This window comes from Narcine bancroftii, chromosome 7 (genome assembly GCF_036971445.1).
Source record: "Narcine bancroftii isolate sNarBan1 chromosome 7, sNarBan1.hap1, whole genome shotgun sequence".
Classification (NCBI taxonomy): Eukaryota; Metazoa; Chordata; class Chondrichthyes; order Torpediniformes; family Narcinidae; genus Narcine; species Narcine bancroftii.
The window spans coordinates 198,296,260-198,318,182 of NC_091475.1; the positions used below are offsets into that span (position 1 = coordinate 198,296,260).

The 21,923-nt window shown below is 41.7% G+C and overlaps 1 protein-coding gene across 3 annotated transcripts in view; it reads right to left on the reverse strand.

The window, feature by feature from the left end:
• Window positions 1-21,923, reverse strand: part of slc9a7 (solute carrier family 9 member 7) — a 197,409-nt gene that overhangs the window by 30,135 nt on the left and 145,351 nt on the right. For 2 of the 3 annotated variants that reach the window (XM_069891929.1, XM_069891931.1), the window contains exons 12-14: window positions 20,840-20,951; window positions 18,481-18,634; window positions 7,809-7,868 (exon numbers count right to left, since the gene is read on the reverse strand). In XM_069891929.1, coding sequence (XP_069748030.1) covers window positions 7,809-7,868; window positions 18,481-18,634; window positions 20,840-20,951 — 326 coding nt within the window. The remainder of the gene's footprint in view (window positions 1-7,808; window positions 7,869-18,480; window positions 18,635-20,839; window positions 20,952-21,923) is intronic. The other variant, XM_069891930.1, reaches the window with a different exon arrangement.

Genomic DNA, 21,923 nt, shown 5'->3' on the forward strand with positions numbered 1-21,923 from the left:
AGCTCTGCACAAAAAAAAGTGCTAGCTGACTATTGAACTTCAAGGGAACATATGGAGACCAGTAGCTGACATGCTCACACACTACTGATGGTGGCTAAAGGGAAATCCTCCCAAATTGCGGCATAAATATAATGCTAACTACAGCAATTCCATCAGTTAGTTCCTCAATCAAATAGCTGTCATTTCAAGTTCTATTTCAGGCAGTGTAGATTCTCTACATTCTAAGCCATGAGAAAAAACACTTCGCGAAAAGCACGTGTTTGATGCTGCAGCAAAATTACAAATTTTGTGACATGTTCATGACAATAAATTCGGATTCTGAGAGGCTGTGAAAAGTGATACCTTCTTTGGTCCACATTGAGAGGTACATAATTTGCCATGTCATCACAGCCCAAAAGCAGGACATTCAACCCAAAGGTTCATGTCGACGTTTGTGTCCAATTCTCAGTCCCAACTCCCTTCATCTAACCCAACCAATGTTGATTTCCATTTCACTCTTGCTCCTCCATACTCTTTGCCCCAACTACTACCAATGGAGAGATGTTCCACGTTCTTATTGTTCCAAGAAAAGAAGCTTCTCCCAAATTTCCTGTTGGGATTTATTAATTAAGTTGAAGAAGACCTGACACTTGCAGCCCCACATTTTTTTGGAAGAGTCCAGGTTTGAAAGTTGCAGGATCTAGTTTTTGGGAAGCATTATCTTTTCACAGGAGGGAACAAAAGAAAACAAATTAACTGCCCAGGTCTCAGAATGGATACAAAGATTCCTACAATTTCAATACCTCTTTCAGCATTTAGTTGCTGGTTGTCTTTAGGCCTGGGAAGATCATTCTGTGTGAGAGATTGAGCAGAATGAACCCAAGTCTTTGAGGTTTAGACAAATAATATGAAAAATGAATTGTACAAAGTCCTTTTAGGGTCTGAAGTGAACCCTGAGGCTGCTTTGCCTCATTTACAACTCTAGACTATTAAACTCAAACTGCTCTCTATAAACTGAAATCATCCAAAACTCTGCTGGTGTGTCCTCACTCAGAAATCCTGCTAACATGTCTCCTTTTTTTTAGGTAGCCCCTAAGAACAGGGGATGAACTAATTTCCTTCTGGGGCTTTTCAGGTGACCTCCATTCAGCCCATGTGAAAGCGGGAGACTCTACCATAGGCAAGGGACACAATGGGTGGACAATTTGGAAGTAGTGAACACTCATCCGGAGTGCTTCTCCTCCATATCAAGAAATCATGGACTAGGCATCCCAATGTGTCAGTAGTGGTATTCTAACTTTCTGAAGAGAATGTATCAAAATCATTTCATCAATCCATCTGGTAACCTCTTTCTGACGAAGCTCAGAGAACACATGGGTCAGGCGTGTGAATGACGCCGTTTGTCATTGTAGCTGAAGGAACTTTAATTGTGGATGTGAACCAAGGAGGCCCCAATGCTGCTTTATTATCCTGCAGGTGGCTTTGGAGTTCTTTGCAGAGACAGCATAGATGGTACCCACTAGAGTTTTGAGGTGCTAACAGCTGTCCATAACTCCGTAGTAGAGCTTTGACGTGAAATGCCCATCTTCCTCCCTGGACCCACCAACAGTTTATTTATCATTGAATTTCTGTGTTCTTGGATTACCATTTTATTAAAAGCAGGATCTGAGGCACCCTCATTGGCTTTGGAAAGGTGTTGGTGAGCTGCCACCTTGAACTGTTTCAGTCCATGGAAGCTCCAGGATTACCTCCAATGAGGGGAAAAACATGGACACATTTCCAAGCCACCATGCTATGATACTTATGGGTATGGTGGTCTGTTGCTCCTCATTGGTGGATGAGGCCACATTTGGAAAGTGATGTCAGCAGTGTCAATGAACAAGTTCAATGCAATCTGTAGTCACTAGGCACTGCTGGTGGAGGAGATTAACATTCAGGGTGGTGGATGGTGTGCCAATCAAGAGACAGCTATGCCCTGCATGATGCCAAGCTTCCAAAGAAGTGTTGGAGCTGCACGCATTCAGGGAAGGGGAGAGAATTCCATCAAACTCCAAATTTGGGAACTGGAAATATTTGGGGATGACACAAAGTGAACCATTTTGTGGGGTACCAGTCTCTGAACTGCCCACTGTATACAATCAGCTGGCTCAGATGATTTAACTCAGATCACCGGGATAGACAGTGGGGAAGTCAATGTTGAAGAAAATCAAAGATGCTTAACTAGACCTATATAATTGTCCTTGTCTAGCAATTTGGGGATTCTAAAAAGTTATTTGCTTTGCAACAGTCCATATCAAAACATGGTCCACATCTTGCTTCATGCAGGCATGGATTGATTCACTTGGTGAGTTATCAATGGAACAGAATATAAAATGGAACAACAAATGTTCCCATTCCTGATTTTATGACAGAGGAAGATTATTGCCAAAAATCCTTCTAATGAAAAACACCAATTCAAAATGTTCACGTTGTTTCTCTTTCCAAAGTTGTTACTAGACTGGTTGAGTTCTTCCAGCATTTAGCTATTATTTCAGGTTTCCTTGCTTTGCAACCGAACACAGTTGACCCTGTAATCCTGGCCTATGGAACTCTTGCAGTAAAGGACTGGGGCTGGGATAATGGGCCTACCATACCCACAACCAGCCATTCTTCTGCAAGATACAACTCCAACCATTGCATTCTGCTCTTACCTTGATTCAGGGCTCAAACGCAAAACATTGGTTATACACAGTAATACACCTTTTGGACTCAGCCATGACCTACTGAATTTCTCCATCACTGTTGTGGTATTGCACTACAGTCAAACTCCAACCACTGGACTGTTTTCCTTTGTGGCCTGGTACCTCATTCAATTGAATGCTTCTTTGATTCTATGCAGGCAATCTCACTTCAACCCTGCAATCCAGCCTTTGACTCTAAGGAGATCTGAAGTTTAGTGGTTCTGGCTGAACTCAAGAATCATACCCAATGTAACATAGCAAGCAAGCCTTGCAGAGCAACCCAAATACAAATGAATTAAACTCACTGCCCCGAATGTATTGTGCTTAATTTAGGACTCAATTTGTAGATCAATTTACCATTAAAAATAAATCCTGGAAACTGGTGGAGAATTTTATTGGTGATCACACTATCCTCAAGGTTTGTGGTAACGTTGATGAAGCCACGTAGGTCAGCTTCACTGAAGGATTGGGGTAGTTTTACAAACAGCACACTGGCTTGTAAAGCAGACTAATGGGCATTTTCACCTGGTCAAGCTATCAAAATGCTGCAGTGAACCACTGGAACAGTGGCAAAGCTGCAGCTTTCCTTTTCTTAATGGTGCGGAAACACCCCACAATGTGGTCCCCTTTCCTTTCCAACTTGAAAGCCCCCACCTCTTCTCATCTCTCACCTTCCTCAGTCTATCCACCTTCTAACCATACATTTCACCCACCAAATCCTCTCCACCTTCCCTTTGGTCCATCTGTACTTCACCTCTCACGTGACAATTATCAATTTCTTTACACTTTGTTCCCATGCATCACCCTCCACCAGCTGTTTCCCCATTCACCTTCTTCCTGGCTCATCAAGCTTCACCATCCTTCTTTCTTGTCTGCTTCCTTTCCATGCCTGGCCTTTATCTCCAAACTCTATCTTCCATCTCCTCAGCTGTCCACCCTCACTCCTCCTGGTTCATCTATCCTAACTAGACCACCATCCCTTCCTCATTCTCCTCCATATTCTGAGTATCACCTCTCCCCCAATCAATCTTGAGGAAGGAGTTTGACCCAAAATATCAACAATTTCTCTGCCTCACCCTTGTACCTCTCCATCCCAATGATGCTGCTGAACAGAGTCCAGATATTTTTTTGTTCATACCACCTCTCACTCAAGCCTCCCAATTTCTTCACTTTTTCTCCCCCCTTCATACCATCTCTCCAATCTTATCACTTACCTTCCACGTCTCTCTTGCCATTTCTAATTTCTCTTAAACTTTTCACAGGTCTGATCCAAGGCCACTATCCATAAATGCCTGGATCAAGCCTGCTCATCTGACTCAGAGCCCACAAGCCATACCTGTCCATGGTTACTTTCCTGGACATGGAGAATTAGGTGAGCTGCTCCTCTCCTTGATGACGGGTTCCAGCTCAAAATGTTGACCACTCTGACACCGAATTCCTCCAGTAGATTGTTTTCTTGCTGAAGGTACTCAATGGGCCAAGCACCATCCATGGATGTGAACACGTAGTCAACCCTTTGAGTTGAGATCGTGCATCAGGATTCATTAGCATTGCAAGTGTCTGTCCAGGGCGATCTGGGTGAAGGCTGAAGAAGAACTCTGAAGAAATGAATGGAGATCGTCCAGGCTCACTCCTTACAGTATTCCAGCAAACAGACAATGTTATCCAATTAGTTTAGGGCGATTTGAACCAAGGTTCCATAGGGAAAGAGGCCTGCAATGTTTCCAGTCCTCCCTAATAACATTTATATAGTGAAACTGCTTCAAGCAGTGGATCTGTGATCAACCCGATTTGAATTGCACAGCTATGAATAGGAAAATAACTAGACAGGTGTCTGTAGTTGTTTTACATCAGTTTACAACTTGACCTGATGTTGCTTGGCTTCCTCTGCCTCATGGTTTGGGAAAGCCCAGGTTTATGGCAGGAGTCACCACCATCACAGACCATGGAATTATTTAGTGCAGCCACCCATCATATCATCGTTGGGCTACCAACCATGGGACAGTAGATATTCTACCCACATTGTGTTAACTTCAACAGGAAGGACAGCGGGAAGCAGGCACGTGGAACAACATGTCCAAGTTTAACGTCCAATCACGTTGCATCTTAAAGTGTTTATCACTGTTGGTGGGCTTTAATGTCCTGGAGTTCTAACAACACTGTAGGGGATAATTTTGTCATCAACAAAGAAATAATCTACTTGCAAACAGCAAGCTCCCAATAATAATGTGATAATAATCTACAAACACTTTTTTTAAAAAAGGAGTGTTAGTTAAGTGATAAACTTAGGGCACTACACTGGGGAGAAATTAGCCTTGCTGTCTCTGAATAGCTAGGTTCTTTGGCATCCATTTGAAAAAGCAGATGGCCTTGGTTTAATATCTTGGCTAGTGTAGCGGTTAGCACAACACTATGATGGTGTCAGCGACCTGGATTTGAATCCATTGCTGTCTGCAAAGAGTTTGTGTTCTCCCAGTGACTGCGAGGCTTTCCTCCCAGTGCTCCTGTTTCTTCCTGTGTTCCAAAGGCACACAGGATTTAGTCGGTTAATTGGATGGCGGGGGCTCACAAACTGGAAAGGCCATTTACTGTGTGGATTCTCCAAATTAAAATTAATTTAAAAATGAATCTTGTTCATAATGTGGCATCTCCAATAATGCAGCTTTATACTGCCACATCAGCCTTAATTTATGTGCTCCAGATAGTACTTGAACTCACAACCTTCGGCATTAGATAGATTGTGCTATCCAGTGGACCAATCTTGGCACTATGTGGCTCACTAATATTTTGCAAGAAGCAAATGTGCTTAATAAATACTAGCCTTACTTACAACTCCCCTTTCCAGAGATCCATTTTTCTAAAAATTTAAACCCTGGACCAGAAATAACCACTGCTTCCACTCAATGCTGTACTCAAAATGCCAACACTCTATTGACCTGTCTCAATCTGTTCCGACAGCAGCAGTGCTCATTTGAATTTCCTTCATTAGCAGGAAGCTAGTTACATAATTTGATCCAAGAAGGAAGATTTTTTTTCCCACGACTATTTCTTTGTTCAGTGGCAGTCCAGTTTGAAGAATGACCAATTTGCTCCTTTTCATCTTCATTAAGTCTAAAACATGCTGAGGCTCTTGGATGGCTTTGTGGAACTTGGCAATAAAAGTGTACAAAAGTCAATCCCTGATTGTGCCCCATGCATCTAAACCAGTTTGGTGATGAAAGAGCTCCAAATACATCCAGTGTTTCTCAGACCAGGATGGACTGGGGTCCCTGCGATCGCAATTTACTGGAAAATGTCTGTGTCCCCTCCTTCCTCACCATCCAAGGAAATCTATTCTCCCTAGGAACAGTGGACACTTGATGGAGATATCGAAGTCTTAACACAAAGAAGAAAGGAGGACGATGCCAGATTGAAGTAAACATACAAAAATGGAAATGGTTGCAGCTGGATATTACTTCCAAACGAATGGGCAGATTTATAATCTGCGAAAGCTCCTTCAATAAATAGAGATCTCCTCCTCAGGGTAACTGTTGAAGAAGAAATGGTAGAAGAGTTTCTGTGGCGCACACATCTCAAATTTTCCTGAGAACAAGGGAACATCACAGCACAGAAAACAGGCCCTTCGAGCCTGTGCCAAACTACTGTGCCTCTTCCCACTGACCTGCACCCAGTCCATAGCCCTCTCAACCATGTACCTGTCCAATTTTAAAAAAAAATGTTAAAATTGAGCCTGCATTCACCACTTTAGCTGGCAGTTTGTTCCACACTCCCAGTACTCTCTGTGAAGAAATTCCCCTCAACTTCTCCCTTCCCCCTTAACCCATGTCCTCTGGTTTGTATCTCACCTAACCTCAGTGGAAACCCCAACTACTTTAACTCTGTCTATCCCCCTCATAATTTTAAATACCTCTATCAAATCTCTCCTCGTTCTTCTATGCTCCAGGGAATAAAATCCTAACCGGTTTAACCTTTCCCTGCAACTTAATTCCTGAAGTCCCAGTAACATCCCAGTAAATCTTCTCCGCACTATTCCTATCTTATTGATATCTTCCCTGAGGCAAGGTGACCAAAACTGCACACAATACTCTAAATTTGGCCTCACCAATGTCTTATACAACTTTACCATAACATCCCAACTCCTACACTCAATACATTAATTTATGGAGGTCAATATGTCAAATGCTCTCTTTACAACCCAATCTACCTGCAACACCACTTTCAGGAAATTATATATCTGTACTCCCAGATCCTCTGTTCAACCACACTCCTCAGTACCCATTTACTGTGTATCTCCTTTCTTGGTTTGTCTTTCCAAAATGCAACACCTCACACTTATCTGCATTAAATTCCATCTGCCATTTTTCAGCCCATTTTTTCAGCTGGTCCAGATCCCTCTGCAAGCTTTGAAAATCTTCCTCGCTGTCCACAATGCCTCCAATCTTTGTGTCATCTGCAAATTTGCTGATCTAATTTACCACATTATCATCCAGATCATTGATAATAGATGACAAAAAAAAAGGTTCCAGTACTGACCCCTGAGGCACACCACTAGTCACAGGCCTCTGCAGGTCTGAAGAGCAATCGTCCACTAGTTTCATCAGTTCTCCCTTCTTCACTCTGCCAGTTAACCTCATGCACCATTTCCTGTTACTGTAAGTGTAACTAGGGTAACGGTGGCATGGGACCAAGTGAGGGTGAAGGCAGCCCGATTTGGTCTATGACTCTATGTCCCTGTCGTACATCTCAGCCCAGTGACCAGAAAAGAGCATAATGATTCAGAATCAATCCTCACTCGAAAAAAGCAGAGGCAAAAAGCAACTCCACACAGCAGATTGTGGATGTACAAGCACTGCAAGGAAGCTGTGTGAATAACTTTGCATTAGTTGAGAGTGAATGACAAAGACCTTACTTATATTAGCATTAACTCATTCAACACACAGGCCTGGAAAAATACAGTTATCACATCACACTTGGCATCTTTTAAGATTCATTTGAGGAAAGCTGGAAGCACAGAAAGCCCAAGTCAGGATTAGAAGAGGATCAAGATTTTTTTTTTAGCCATCACTGGAAAAGGAGCAGTGTTAATTGAGCAGGTTTTCTGAAGATCACCTGAAGTAGCTCCAGCGGTTATCACTCAGATCCTCAGTGGACGAAGGGGGTTCACCAACTCTGAGGGAGTACGGCATAAGAAGGGAAACATCAGAATTATGGCAGCACAATTCTGTGACCACAAATTGACCAGCTGCCAATGACTTGGATCAGCTGCAGGGATGTCAAGTGTGAACTTAACTATTTATCCATTTTAATTTAAAAAAAGTTGGATAAAACATCTGTCCCCAACCACATCACTCCATTAACGTTTTAATGGATACCTATCTAGGTATCTCCTATTCCTAGATAGAGTACTTCATAAAGTAATAGGCCACACTACTGGGAACTATGCAAAGTTACCATTACAATTATTTTTAAAAAGCAAATTAGAGAAATAATAGCCCAGTTTCCTCAGAAGAACTGCTTGTCCACCCTCCAAATCAGCGAGAAATTCCTCGCTAATGCCAGCTCAAAACTGATTAGCAAGACTTCGCACTGCCTGTAGCTGACCATTTATTAAATTTCCTGAGGGCTCAGGCCCACAGCATCCAGTATATCTTTACCTCCTATAGATACTGTGAGACCTGCTGAGTTCCTCCAGCATTTCTGTGGGTTTTTACTATTGAATTACCTTAAACTGGCCTTTCTCTTTGACCCCATTCCCCGGAGATGAATGGAGTATCCGAATGAGTGCTGGTTGAGACCTGGCACAAGTTCAAGAGGCAGGGGTCCCAGCCTACTTGTTGGGGAATTCCAATCACCTTGTATTATATTCTTGGGCTACATCAGAATGGTGTGGGTGGAGTAGTTCATAGGAAATTTTGGATTTTCCTGTCCAGACACATTTATCAAGTATCCTAAAGATCTTGACAAAGATAAATTCCAACAGCTTTGCGGAACCTGCTAATAATTTTTTGGAAAGCAGTTTTGTTGGACAGTTGACGACCTTGGATGTTAATCACCAACATCTCTGGTTTGCTACCTGTGCCAGGTGGAAGTGAGGACAAAAATGCAAGGTTAAGAAAAATGAATGTGTGGCTGAGGGGCTGGTGTAAAGGACAGGGTTTTGGCTTCTTGGATCATTGGGATCTCTTTTGGGGAAGGCATGACCTCTACAAGAAGGATGGATTACACCTAAACCCGAAAGGGGTCAATATATTGGCAGCTAGGTTTGGTACAGCCGTCGGGTGCGGTTTAAACTAATTTGGCAGGGGGGTTGGAACCTGTATGATAGGGCAAAGGACAGAAATGATAAAACAGGAAAAGTTAGGTTAGGCAGCGAAAGTAAAAAATCAGAAAGAGCAAGGAGGGTGAAAAAAGCAAATCTGAAGGCTTTATATCTTAATGCAAGAAGCATTCGGAACAAGGTAGATGAATTAGCTGTGGAAATTAAGATAAACAAATATGATTTGATTGGGATTACAGAAACATGGCTGCATGGTGGGCAAGCCTGGGAACTTAACATCCCGGGGTATACGATATTTAGGAGGGATCGGCAAGAAAGAAAAGGGGGTGGGGTAGTATTGATGGTGAGAGAAGGGACCAACACGATTGACAGAAAGGATATCAACTCGGAAGATGCAGAATCTATGTGGGTAGAACTGAGGAATATCAAGGGGCGGAAAACGTTAGTGGGGGTGGTATATAGGCCTCCAAATAGTAGTGTAGAGGTGAGGGAAGGCATTAAAAGAGAAATTAGAAAAGCGTGCAATAAGGGAACAGCCGTCATCATGGGAGACTTTAATTTGCATATGGATTGGACTAGCCAAATTAATAAAAATACTGAAGAGGAGGAATTCCTTGAATGTTTACAGGACGGTTATCTAGACCAATATGTCGAGGAACCAACTCGGAAGCAGGCCATTTTAGATTGGGTATTATGCAATGATGAGGGGCTAATCAACAATCTTGTTGTATGAGGCCCTTTGGGTAGGAGCGATCACAATATGATCGAATTCTCACTCGACATGGAGAGTGATGAAATTAAAACCGAGACTAAGGTCCTGAATTTAAATAAAGGGAATTATGATGGTATGAGACGGGAGTTGAGTAAGATTGATTGGGTGGTGTTTATGGGGGAGTTGACTGTGGATAGACAATGGAAAGCATTCACAGATCTAATGGAGAAATTGCAAAAATCGTTTATACCGGTTTGGCATAAAAATAAACCAAAAAAGGTGACTCAACCGTGGATAACAAGGGAAATTAGAGACAGCATTAGGTCCAAAGAGAGAGCATATCAATTGGCCAAAAAAAGTACCACAACCGAAGGCTGGGAGCAGTTCAAGATGCACCAAAGGAGGACAAAGGGATTAATCAAGAGAGCAAAAATAAATTACGAAAGTAAGCTTGCGGCAAATATAAAAACCGACTGCAAAAGCTTTTATAAATATGTCAAGAGGAAAAGATTGGTGAAATCCAGAGTAGGTCCCTTGCAGTCAGAATCAGGGGAATATATAATGGGGAATAAGGAAATGGCAGACCAATTAAATTCTTACTTTAGTTCTGTTTTTACAAGAGAGGATACAAATAACCTCCCAAGGATGTTGGGAAACATAGAGACTAATGCAAGGGAGGAACTGAAAGAAATCAGTGTCTCTAAGGACATGGTCTTGGGGAAATTGATGGGATTGAAGGCAGATAAATCCCAAGGGCCTGATAATCTACATCCTAGGGTACTCAAGGAAGTGGCCATTCAGATAGCAGATGCTTTAAGAATTATTTTCCAGAACTCGATAGACTCAGGATCAGTACCCATGGATTGGAGGGTAGCTAATGTTACCCCACTATTTAAAAAGGGGGATAGAGAAAAAGCGGGGAATTATCGGCCTGTGAGCCTTACATCAGTAGTGGGCAAAATGATGGAATCCACTATTAAGGATGTAATAGCGGAGCATATGACTAGTAGAGAAGGGATCGGACGGAGTCAACATGGATTTACAAAAGGTAAATCGTGCTTGACAAATCTATTGGAATTCTTTGAGATGGTGACAGGTAAAGTAGATGGGGGAGAGCCAGTGGATGTGGTGTACCTGGACTTCCAAAAGGCCTTCGATAAGGCCTTGCATAAACGACTGGCTTCCAAAATCAAGGCTCATGGGATTGGGGGAAAAGTATTGATGTGGATTGAGAACTGGCTGGCAGGTAGAAGACAGAGAGTTGGGATAAATGGCTCATTTTCTGAGTGGCATGCGGTGACCAGTGGGGTACCACAGGGATCTGTACTCGGACCCCATCTCCAGCTGTTCACAATTTACATTAATGATCTGGATGAGGGGATTGGATGTAATATCTCCAAATTTGCAGATGACAATAAGCTAGGAGGGGCTGTGTGCATGGAAGAGGGGGTCAGGAAGCTCCAGTGTGATTTGGATAAATTGAGGGACTGGGCAGATACATGGCAAATGCACTACAATGTGGATAAATGTGAGGTTATCCACTTTGGTATTACAAACCGGAGGGCAGATTACTATTTGAATGGGAATAGATTAAGAGATGGGGAAGTGCAGAGAGACCTAGGGGTACTTGTAAACCAGTCTGAAGGCGAGCATGCAGGTACAGCAGGCAGTTAAAAAAGCAAATGGTATGTTGGCCTTCATATCAAGAGGGTTTGAGTCTAGGAACAAGGATACCTTACTGCAGCTGTACAGGGCCTTGGTGAGACCCCACCTGGAGTATTGTGTGCAGTTTTGGTCACCTTATCTAAGGAAGGATGTTCTTGCAATGGAGGGAGTGCAGAGGCGATTCACCAGGCTGATACCTGGAATGGCAGGAATGACTTATGAGGAAAGTTTGCGCAAATTGGGATTGTACTCGCTGGAGTTTAGAAGATTGAGAGGGGATCTCATAGAGACCTATAAAATTCTGGCAGGACTGGACAGAGTGGATGCAGATGGGATGTTTCCAAGGACGGGAAAATCCAGAACCCGGGGCCATGGTTTGAGGATAATAGGCAAACCATTTAGGACTGAGATGAGGAGGAATTTCTTGACCCAGAGGGTGGTGAATCTGTGGAATTCATTGCCACAGAGGACAGTAGAGGAAGGTTCATTAAATATATTTAAGAGGGAATTAGATCTATTTCTTCAGTATAAGGGTATTAAAGGTTACGGAGAGAAGGCGGGGACGGGGTACTGAACTTTAAGATCAGCCATGATCTCGTTGAATGGCGGAGCAGGCTCGAAGGGCCGAATGACCTACTCCTGCTCCTATCTTCTATGTTTCTATGTAACACCAAACATTCCTCCATCAGGTGTAACACAGTGACCAACAAGAGTGTTTAAGAGCAGCTTCAGTTAAAAAAACACACATTCATAACAACGCTGTGACATTTCCCAATTTTACTTCATTTGCCCTGATGCTATCCCCGGTCTAAGCTGTTAATTTAGTATTAATTTTAAAGTAGTTTTGTTTCCCCATGGACTAGAAGATGCTCTGTAATGGCAATCCATTGGAATACAGGAGGGTTTAACAGACTAAGAGAAAGGGGAAACTTTCTAGTTAGACTGGTGCGTGAACTCCAAGGTCTCCTAGCCAATCTCTAATGGAGTCGCACAAAACCTTAAATGAAAGAAGTTAATGGCTTATCCTCCCTACGTCTGCAAGATTAATCACTGTTTAAAGGATGCCAATTTGAGTTGCTGTCAGATTCTCCCAGTGTCAGAGCAAACACCAGCTTACTTGAGAAACTGCTGAATAACCTCCCAATCTTTCATCTGTCCAAGGCCAGTCGACCTCCAGCCAATGCAAGGTCCTTCCTATTCAGAGGAATCCCTCAGTAAACATTTTAAGGCCCAATGCCAGGGCAACCTGGTTTTAAAAGGGACTAATTTGGTGACCTGCTGCCAGCAACACAAAATCTAGTAACTGATCCTTCAGGAAACTCACCTAAAATATAAACACAAATATCACCTGCAGCATGGGGAGGTGCTTGAACATATTTGAAAAATCACTTCTCATATTTGACTATGTTATTTCCTAAAAATGGGTGTAATAAAATGTGCCAGCAGGTGCATTTGTTAAATTATTATAAAACCCCTTCTTAGAGGATCATTCTGTTCGCTTTACAAGCATTCATATGCCCCTTAACAAGCGCATTGCAAAACTGGGTAATGGACATAGATTTAAATGCATGAACAATGCTACTGGTTATTATCCATTCGACATCCAAGACCTGGATTCATACAAAACTCACTTTAGGAAAAGATTTCAAAAGTAATTTATTTTGAAGTTCACATGGAAACAATAGATAGGTTCAAGTTTTATGGGCTTACCTGATAATAACTAAAGACCTATTCTAACTTTCAGACTTCATTGCAAAACTAATATGGATGATAAAAATAATTATAAGCTTGAGCTTTGCTTCAGAAGTGTTGCTTTTAAAATAGAATATAATGGAGATGTGACTCGGTACTTCAGGGAGAAGAAACATGGAGTGATTAAAAATGAAGATGCTATATACCACTTTGTGGTTTAATTGTCTGAAACAGCAAGTTAAAAGCAAAATGCTGACATGTTTACTCTAAGGTTTTTTTTGTAATAATACAGATAATTATGCTGAACAATAATTCTTTCTTCTTTCTTGAAGAACAATAATAATAACTAAATAAACACCCAAGAGCTGAGCCAGGAATAAAAATTAAATGAAAACACAATGCTGGAAAAGCATAACCAATGTTTTTCAGGCCTCAGCCCTTCATCAAAGTATGATAATATTACCTTGATGAAGGGCTCAGGCCCAAAACGTAGGGTGACACGCTTAGAGTAGCCGTTAGCGCAACCCTGTTGTCACAGCACCAGCAATTGGGTTGAGGATTCAAATCCCACATTGTTTCTAAGGAGTTTGTCCATTCTCCCCACGTCTGCATGAATTTTACTGGGGTGGGGGGCGCTCTGGTTTCCTCCCACCATTCGAAATGTACTGGGAGTTGTAGGTTAATTGGGTGGCTCGGGCCAAAATGTTTTGTTACCTATGCTATATGCCTAAATTTAATAAATTTACATTTTACATTTTTTTTTTAAAAATCGTGTTTTACTCTCATAAAAAGGAAATGAGTCAGTCTATTACACGTTGGCCTTCAAGACTGACACCACTGACTGATGACACAGTAAGATTGCAGGAAATAATTTGTTTTATTTCACGTGGAACTGCAGCAGTTCCACATGAAATCACCCCGTGCTTCAGTGGAGAACGCCACAAACTCTGAACAATGGTTGAATAAGCAGACAATTAAATGCTTTAGCTAAGTATGAGAGTACTTTTTATTGATTTGGGCTCCTATCCGCTGGACTGGAAGCCAGAGAACATTCAACCAGTTTTAAGCAATCTGCTGTTTTGTGAAAAGATTCACTTTCTCCAACACTAAAAGTAAATTACTTCTCAGCTGTCTGAGAATTTCTGATTTTAGTGTTCAAGGAGGATGAATAAATAAAAGCAAAGGAATTTAAAATTATTAGCAAAGTATCAGGTGGGTTGGCTGGTAGATGAAGCAAATCATATATTTTGCTTTAAGCTGTAAATTTGTGGTGCCTGAAAAATGTGAGCTAATATTAAGAGAATTGCCCCATTCTCCAGAGGCAAATTTGACTCTAGCAGGCTGAACAACATCCCAATTAAATCAATGTGGAATTTTTTTTTTAAATGGTCTCTGCAATGGTAACCAGGGAACTATTAGACAGTCACAAAAACCCAAGATTCACTAACATTCTTGATAGAATTAAGTCTGCCACTCTTACTCTATACAGCAGGGGTGTCAAACTCAAATTCACAGAGGGCCAAAATTAAAAACTTGGACTAAGTCGAGGGCCGAACTAAATATTTATTGAAAATTTTCAACAACATCTGCATGTTTTCTCTTCTTTCTACATATGTAATGTTAAACTTTCTTATTAAAATAAATGTTTAATAATAGTTTTGGTTAAACTCTTTCCAGAAGAAGCATTAACAAATGAGAAATAAAATATTCAATAAATAATATTTCTCTATAGCCTTTAAGCTCCTTTTAAATGTTTTTTTTTCACAAGCCAACAAGTCAAAAAAATAACAACTTGCTTCAATGAAAATCCAATCTTTCAACTATGAACAGTCCAAAGTGAACCAAAGAAAATATTAATCCAAGCTTAGCTTACTACACTGTGATTTACTCTGGTGCACCTGGGTCTAAACCAGATACTTGGCATCTCTTCTTAGATGCAAGTTCATCAAACTCTGGGGTCAGAGTTTGCCTCCCACCTGTCTTGAAAGGTCCTGTTTTCTGTCTTTCGTTTGGCCATTTTTCGTAAGGGGTTTATTACATGTGAGTTGGGCGACAGGTCGCAGACGCTAATGCAAGTAAAGAGAGGAGGTGGGAGCGATTAGCGGGCTGACGCCAAAGCACTTGCAAAGCATTCTGGGATTTGTAGTATTAGCTGTGCATGCGCTATACTGGCGCGGCAGCCAGCGGGCCAGCTCTAATACATATTTGATATGATCTTGCGGGAAATATAATTATATCATGGGCCAAATTTGGCCCGCGGGCCTGAATTTGACATATGTGCTGTACAGTCTATATCAGCCATTCTCAACAGGGGCCCTAAGTCTTATTTTCTTTCAACTCATAACAAACTTCAAAAAAATTTTTTAATGTAGTCGGTAGGAGAAAAGTACAGAAGAAACCAAAACTTGACTGCTTCACAGGGAAGGGGGCCCTAAACTTTGAGCTAAAAACTAAGTGGGCCACAGCCAAAAAAAAGCTGAGAATGGCTGATCTGAACTTCAGATCGAGAGTAATATGGTTGTATTTTAACTGTCAAGGTTTAGCAATCTTGTCAAACTGGGGAGGTGGAGAAGTGGAGGGAAAGCATGGATATGGATAATAAATATTGTCTCACCAGCGTCATGCAGCTCCCCTGGGGGCCGCAGCAAATTTAAGTGTGGGGGGGGACACAGAATTAAATCATAATTTAAAAAAAATGTTCATTTATATAGTCAGTAGACGTACAAAAGAAACCAACTAAACTTGACAGCTTCAGGAGGAATGGGGCTCATAACCTTTGAGCGGAATCCCAAGGGGGCACAGCCAAAAAGAAAAGACAATAGCTGGTCTGACTCAGAAATCAGTGAATGAATACACGTGACTATAACTCCTGTGCCTTGCCAACATTATTATGTTAACCACATCATAGAGAGAACAAGAGACTGCAGATCCTGGACTTGGGAACAAAATAAAAAAAACTGCTGGAGGAACTTAGCAGGGCTGAGCAGCATCAGTGGGTGGGAGATAAGAAGTCGATGAAACGAAGCGTCCACAATTCCTCCCCCCCTCCCCACCTCCCACCCCAGTGATGCTGAGTTCCTCCAGCAGATTGTGATTCGGTTGTAGAAATGCAAGTGCGTGGGAGTGAACAGTTTCATTAAAACAGGGAAAATTTAGAACACAGGTCACTGGGGTGCCAGTGGACTTACTTCTTATAGAATTCACAATGTAAATGCAATGTTAATCCCAAAGAGAAGGGTAATGTATTTCTTCTTTGGTGACATTTCCACTTTGCAACTCAAGCTCCAGCATTCTCTTGATTAGAGACATTTACCCCAGTTATTTTATGCAGTATATACAAAAGTCGAAATTCAATCACATCCCCATTCTACCAATTTAGTTGCAGCTATTGAATTCTTTATTGGTGAGAAAACCACAGATTAAAATGCAAATATACTGTTGATTATGGAACAGGGATGGAGGGAGTTAAATTAACTGTGATGAATGGCAGTGCTAAATTGGGTGTCACCTCTATAATTAAATAGTTGATTTAGGAATGGGCTCAAAGTGAAAGCACAGAAAGATATACTAGCTTATCCTTTTTGATACTAGCAATTTAGAGCAGAACCTGTAGCATGCAAACCAACATTTCTCCCTGGGGATTCCAACCAAATTAAAATATCCTTTCTATTTATCCAAGCTGATGTGGCCCCGGCTGAATGTACACGAATGAAAATTATTCGTAGCAAGGAGGAAACCTAGTCACACAGCTGAACAGAATATTTTTAGCTCTTACCACCACCAGACTTTCCTGAAAGGAACTGCTCTCTAACTGAAATTAAGCATCCCTGCTACAGCGAGTCTCCCTGACAGGAGGAGAAATACATGCAAGGGGCTGTCAAGTAGAAGAGCAACATAGCAGCAGAAAATATTCCTACTTTCCGTTCACTACGGGACATTTCTTATTTCAATTAAAAATGCAAAAATGGTGTGATGTGGATCACATTGCTTTGAAGAGCTGCTTAACAAAGAAAAAGCTGGATCATAATGCAAAGTGGAAATCCTTTCAGTCATGCAGGAAAGGGAAGGAGTGGAATCAACCAGATCGGCCATTCAGCAGCCAGCACAAGTATGACGGGCCACATAGCCGCATCCTTCGGGGGATAAATCTTGTGATTCAATCATTCTCAACGCGATGAGTCATGCAACACCAAAATGGACACTTCCATCCACCCTATCTCTGCCCACCATCAAGTACCCACCTATACCAATTTCCATTAACCATCACTTTATTCGTGACCCATGATGCTTTGAGAATTCAGATAGCATAGTAGTTAGCGCAACTCTATTATTGTGTCAGCGATCAGGACCGGGGTTCAAATCCCATGCTGTCTGTAAGGAGTTTGTTTGATCTTCCAGTGTCTGTGTGAGTTTCCTCCAGGTGCTCCAGTTTCCCCCACCCTTCACAAATTGTACCAGGGGTTGTAGGTCATATGGGTGTAATTGGGTGTCACGGGCTCGTGGGCCAGTTACAATGCTGTATGCCTAAATTTAAAAAAATAATTACAAGTGCTCGCTGGATATTTCTCAAATGAGAATGTTGGCCTCCATCATCGTTTCGTTCCAAACTCCAACCACACTCTGGGTGAAAAGTGTCCCTTGTATCCCCCTCTGAATCATCTACTCTGAATCTGTGCTATCTGGAAAAATATTACAATCATCTTTCACAATGTTGTACAGTTCCATCATCGTTTCGTTGCAAACTTCAACCACTCTCTGGGTGAAAAATGTCCCTTGTATCCCCCTCTAAATCATCTACTCTGAATCTACGCTATCTGGAAAATATTACAATCATCTTTCACGATGTTGTACAGTTCCATCATCGTTTCGTTGCAAACTCCAACCATTCTCTGGATGAAAAACGTTCCTTGTATCCCCCTCAATCTTCTACTCTGAATCTACGCTATCTGGAAAATATTATAATCATCTTTCATGATGTTGTACAGTTCCATCAGGCCATTGCTCACTCTTCGCCATTCCAACTCAGAAATTAGATATTTCCCTTTCAGGCAACATCCTGGTGAATCCTCTCTGCATTTTCTCCAGAGCAAACACACCCTTTAGCACATTACTCAAAGCAAGCTATGACATATTGCTGGCCAAGTAGAACAAAACTGATGACTGATTTTCAGAAGAATAAATGGGGATTCCAATGAAACACAGGAGATCCCGAGTCAACTTAACATATTGAAAGGTTGCTTTCTCTAGAGTCTGGACACAGGGCAGAGTCTCAGAATATGGAACCTGCCTTTTAAGACTGAAGAATAGAATTTCTTCATCCAGTAATCAAATTTTATATTTTTCAAACAAGGGAACCAGGGGATATGGAGATTAGGTAAAAGAGTAGACATAGTTCAGGTGTGGCCATAGTCTTACTGACCGGTTTTGTCACTGACCTGATCCGCAGCCATGACAATGTTGGAGTGGTGCCTCCACCAAAGACCCAAACGGTGAAAAAGACAATGAGCAAGGTGGTGGTGAACATCATCTGCCTGGCGTACGTTGCAGTGTCTCGGATAGCAAGGGCGAAGGCCATGGCCCCTCTCAAACCTGCAACAAGAATGAAGTAGTGGGTTTTTTGCTTAACATATACAAATCAGGCTATGGGAGTCACGGGCAGGACAATACTTAATGCTCATCTTAAATGGATTCCTGTGGAATTCAAAGCCAAATACATTGCAGCGGATCTTAGAGAGAGATCTGCTGTCTTTCACAAAAGGACACAAGCACACAGGATTTCCTCCACTCCACCCCCTGCCCATAAATAATCCACAATGCAGCAACATTATAGAACATGGAACAGTGCAGGACTGGAACAAAAGGAGTCAAACCAGAAAATCTGCGAACACTGGGGTCCAGTACAGTGCACAAAAGTGCTGGAGAAACTTGGCAGGTCACGCAGAATTCATGGGAAGTAAAAGGCAATGGACATTTTCACCTGATTCCTTTGTCAGGACTCTACATGAAGGACTCAGGCCCAATTGCTTTTTACTTCCTCGTGATCTGCTGAGTTTCTCCAGCACAGGAACCGCAACCTTTGACCCACCATATTTGTGCCAAACATAATGCCGGCAGGTTTTGATCACCATTAGGCCATCAATTCATTGAAAAATGTCACAGACACTATTCATTCCATTCAAAAAACCTTAATGAAGCCCACAATGAAGGTATGTAAATATCACACAGCTATTTTGGGAAACTGCAGCAGATCTGGCACAGGATTGTGGGTCTGCATCCAATCAATAACACAAACAGGACACTGGTGCAGCTAATATTGCCGTTGCCTCAATGCTGACTGAGCGGAGTTTGCACATTCACCCTGCGATTGGATGGATTTCCTCTTGGGTGTCGTTTGATTCTCACATCCCAGAGATGCACAGATTGGTGGATTAATTGGCCATTGTAAAGAGCCCCAATTGTGCAAGTGAATGGTGAAATAGGGGTGGGGGGGGGGGAAGGGAAGGCAGGGGGATGGAGAGGTGGGGGCTATGATGAGACTTCAGGGAGAATAAAAAATGGAGTTAAGGTAGGATGAGTGTGAATAGGCTTGGAGGTCCAAAAGGCCTGTTTTCATGCCATCTCTCTCTTGACTGTATAACTGTTTCACATGGCCTCAAAACCAAGAATAAAAGCCAATTCACCCTCTTTATTCTGTTCTGATCTATGCCACACATCAAACCACCAGGAATAAAATATATTTTATCATCTTTAAGTGTATTTGGCACAAAATACTGAGTCCAATGAGAAGGGATGCTCTGCAAACAGACCAATAGGTTATCTCTCGCATTACATTCATTTCTGTAAAGAGCGCCACACATCAAACCACCAGGAATAAAATATATTTTATCATCTTTAAGTGTATTTGGCACAAAATACTGAGTCCAATGAGAAGGGATGCTCTGCAAACAGACCAATAGGTTATCTCTCGCATTACATTCATTTCTGTAAAGAGCGCCACACATCAAACCATCAGGAATAAAATATATTTTATCATCTTTAAGTGTATTTGGCACAAAATACTGAGTCCAATGAGAAGGGATGCTCTGCAAACAGACCAATAGGTTATCTCTCGCATTACATTCATTTCTGTAAAGAGCACTATTTAAAGAGTGTAGGAATTAACGTTCCTAAGATGTATACATCGTCACAAGGGTGTAATTGGGCACCATGGACCCGCTACCATGCTGTATCCCCAAATTAACAATTAGATTTTAAATGAAAAGAAAGAACAATTAGCACCAAGCAAGGTGAGAGCACCATTATGGGCTCATTCGGGAGCTGTAGACACTTTAAGCCTGTTGGTGTATGCAGTTACACTGATGAGCTTCCTCTCCAATGGGAGGAGAGTGATGAGTCCTTCAGTACGTTGGCTGCCCTTCCTAAACAGCAAGGGATGTAGATGGAGTCCTTGGTGGGGAGGGAAGTTTTCATGTCCTGAGCTGCCTTCACTACTTTCTGTAGTTTATTGAATTTGCTTCCTTACACACAAGTTGGCTGCCACACTCACTACATCACCAAATCACACTTCAAAAGTCCTTTCTTAATTGCTGCGAGATATCTTGAGATTCCGAATAAATGCAAATCTTTCTTTGATGACGTGCTCAGTGCGTTTTGCATAATTTATTTCTGCAATGAAGAGGAGCAATCAATAACTTGCATTTATACACTATTTCCTCAAAGCACCTTATACTAAGGAAATACGATGTCAATTTCATCAGGTTTGTTCTGGAGCAACTTGTACTCCTGCATCCGTACCTGCAATCATCATCATGTGCTGGAAATTCCAGCCAATCTTGTGCTTTCTGCCCAAGTTCAAGAAAAAAGACAGTGGATAAATGTTTGCAGCTCTGCCCAGCAGGATAGCGATCTGGTCAACAGCTGTTAAGGAGATGACACTGCCAGAAATGGCCGTGAAGTGTCCACACCAAACCATCAATCATGCAGAAGCAAGACCATTCAGGAAGGACTGGATTTCTTCTTTATCCCAAACATGTGTGGGCAGGTGAGTTAATTGACCACAGTAAATTCCCGAATTCATACGCCATTCACTTTTATGGACTTATCTAATTTCCCAGCCATTACTAATTCTTTTGGCCACACCGTGCGGTGGAGCAATCCACTTGCCAAACAGTTGATGGACAAGAAAACATTTAAAAATGCTGCAAATCTTAAATATAAATAACTCCAAAATGCTAAGAAACTTACCAGGCAGTCTGCATGGATGGGGAAAGAAAATGTTTACATTTTGTCAGAATTGAGGACTAGGACATCATACTTCTGTAGCCCTCTGTTTTGAACTCTCCACAAGCTTTAACAAGTACAGTAATACAACTGAGGAACAGGCCCTTTGGCCCAGCGTGACTCTGTAAATGTCATACCTGCATCAACTGTGGCCCAATCATTCGAGTACCTGTCCAGGTGTCACTTAAATGTTCAGAAGTTAGAACAGCAAGTTTATGCCACAAATCACTTCATAATGTTGAATACTTTTCAAGAGTTTCTGATCTCTTGTATCCAAGAAATTTGGGTAAAAATATGGTGTGAAATTCAGACCATGTCATCCAGGGGATTATGAGCACACGATATGGGGAATTATTTGTAAACTGGTTATGCGAGCCTCAATTACAGAAGACCAGGAGTTTTCCCTTGGTCTCAAGAATAAGGAGAGCATCTGTTATGAGAGAGGAAGTCTGTGAAGGTGCATTCCTCTAAATCTTGAGTTTCAAAAGCAGCCAATTTTATTAAAAGGCCGGGAGAAATTTAATTCAGCATATTTTAAGGAATCAAATATTTATTGTCAAGTTGCTTCTCACTTATGGTCTTCCTTCACATAACTGCC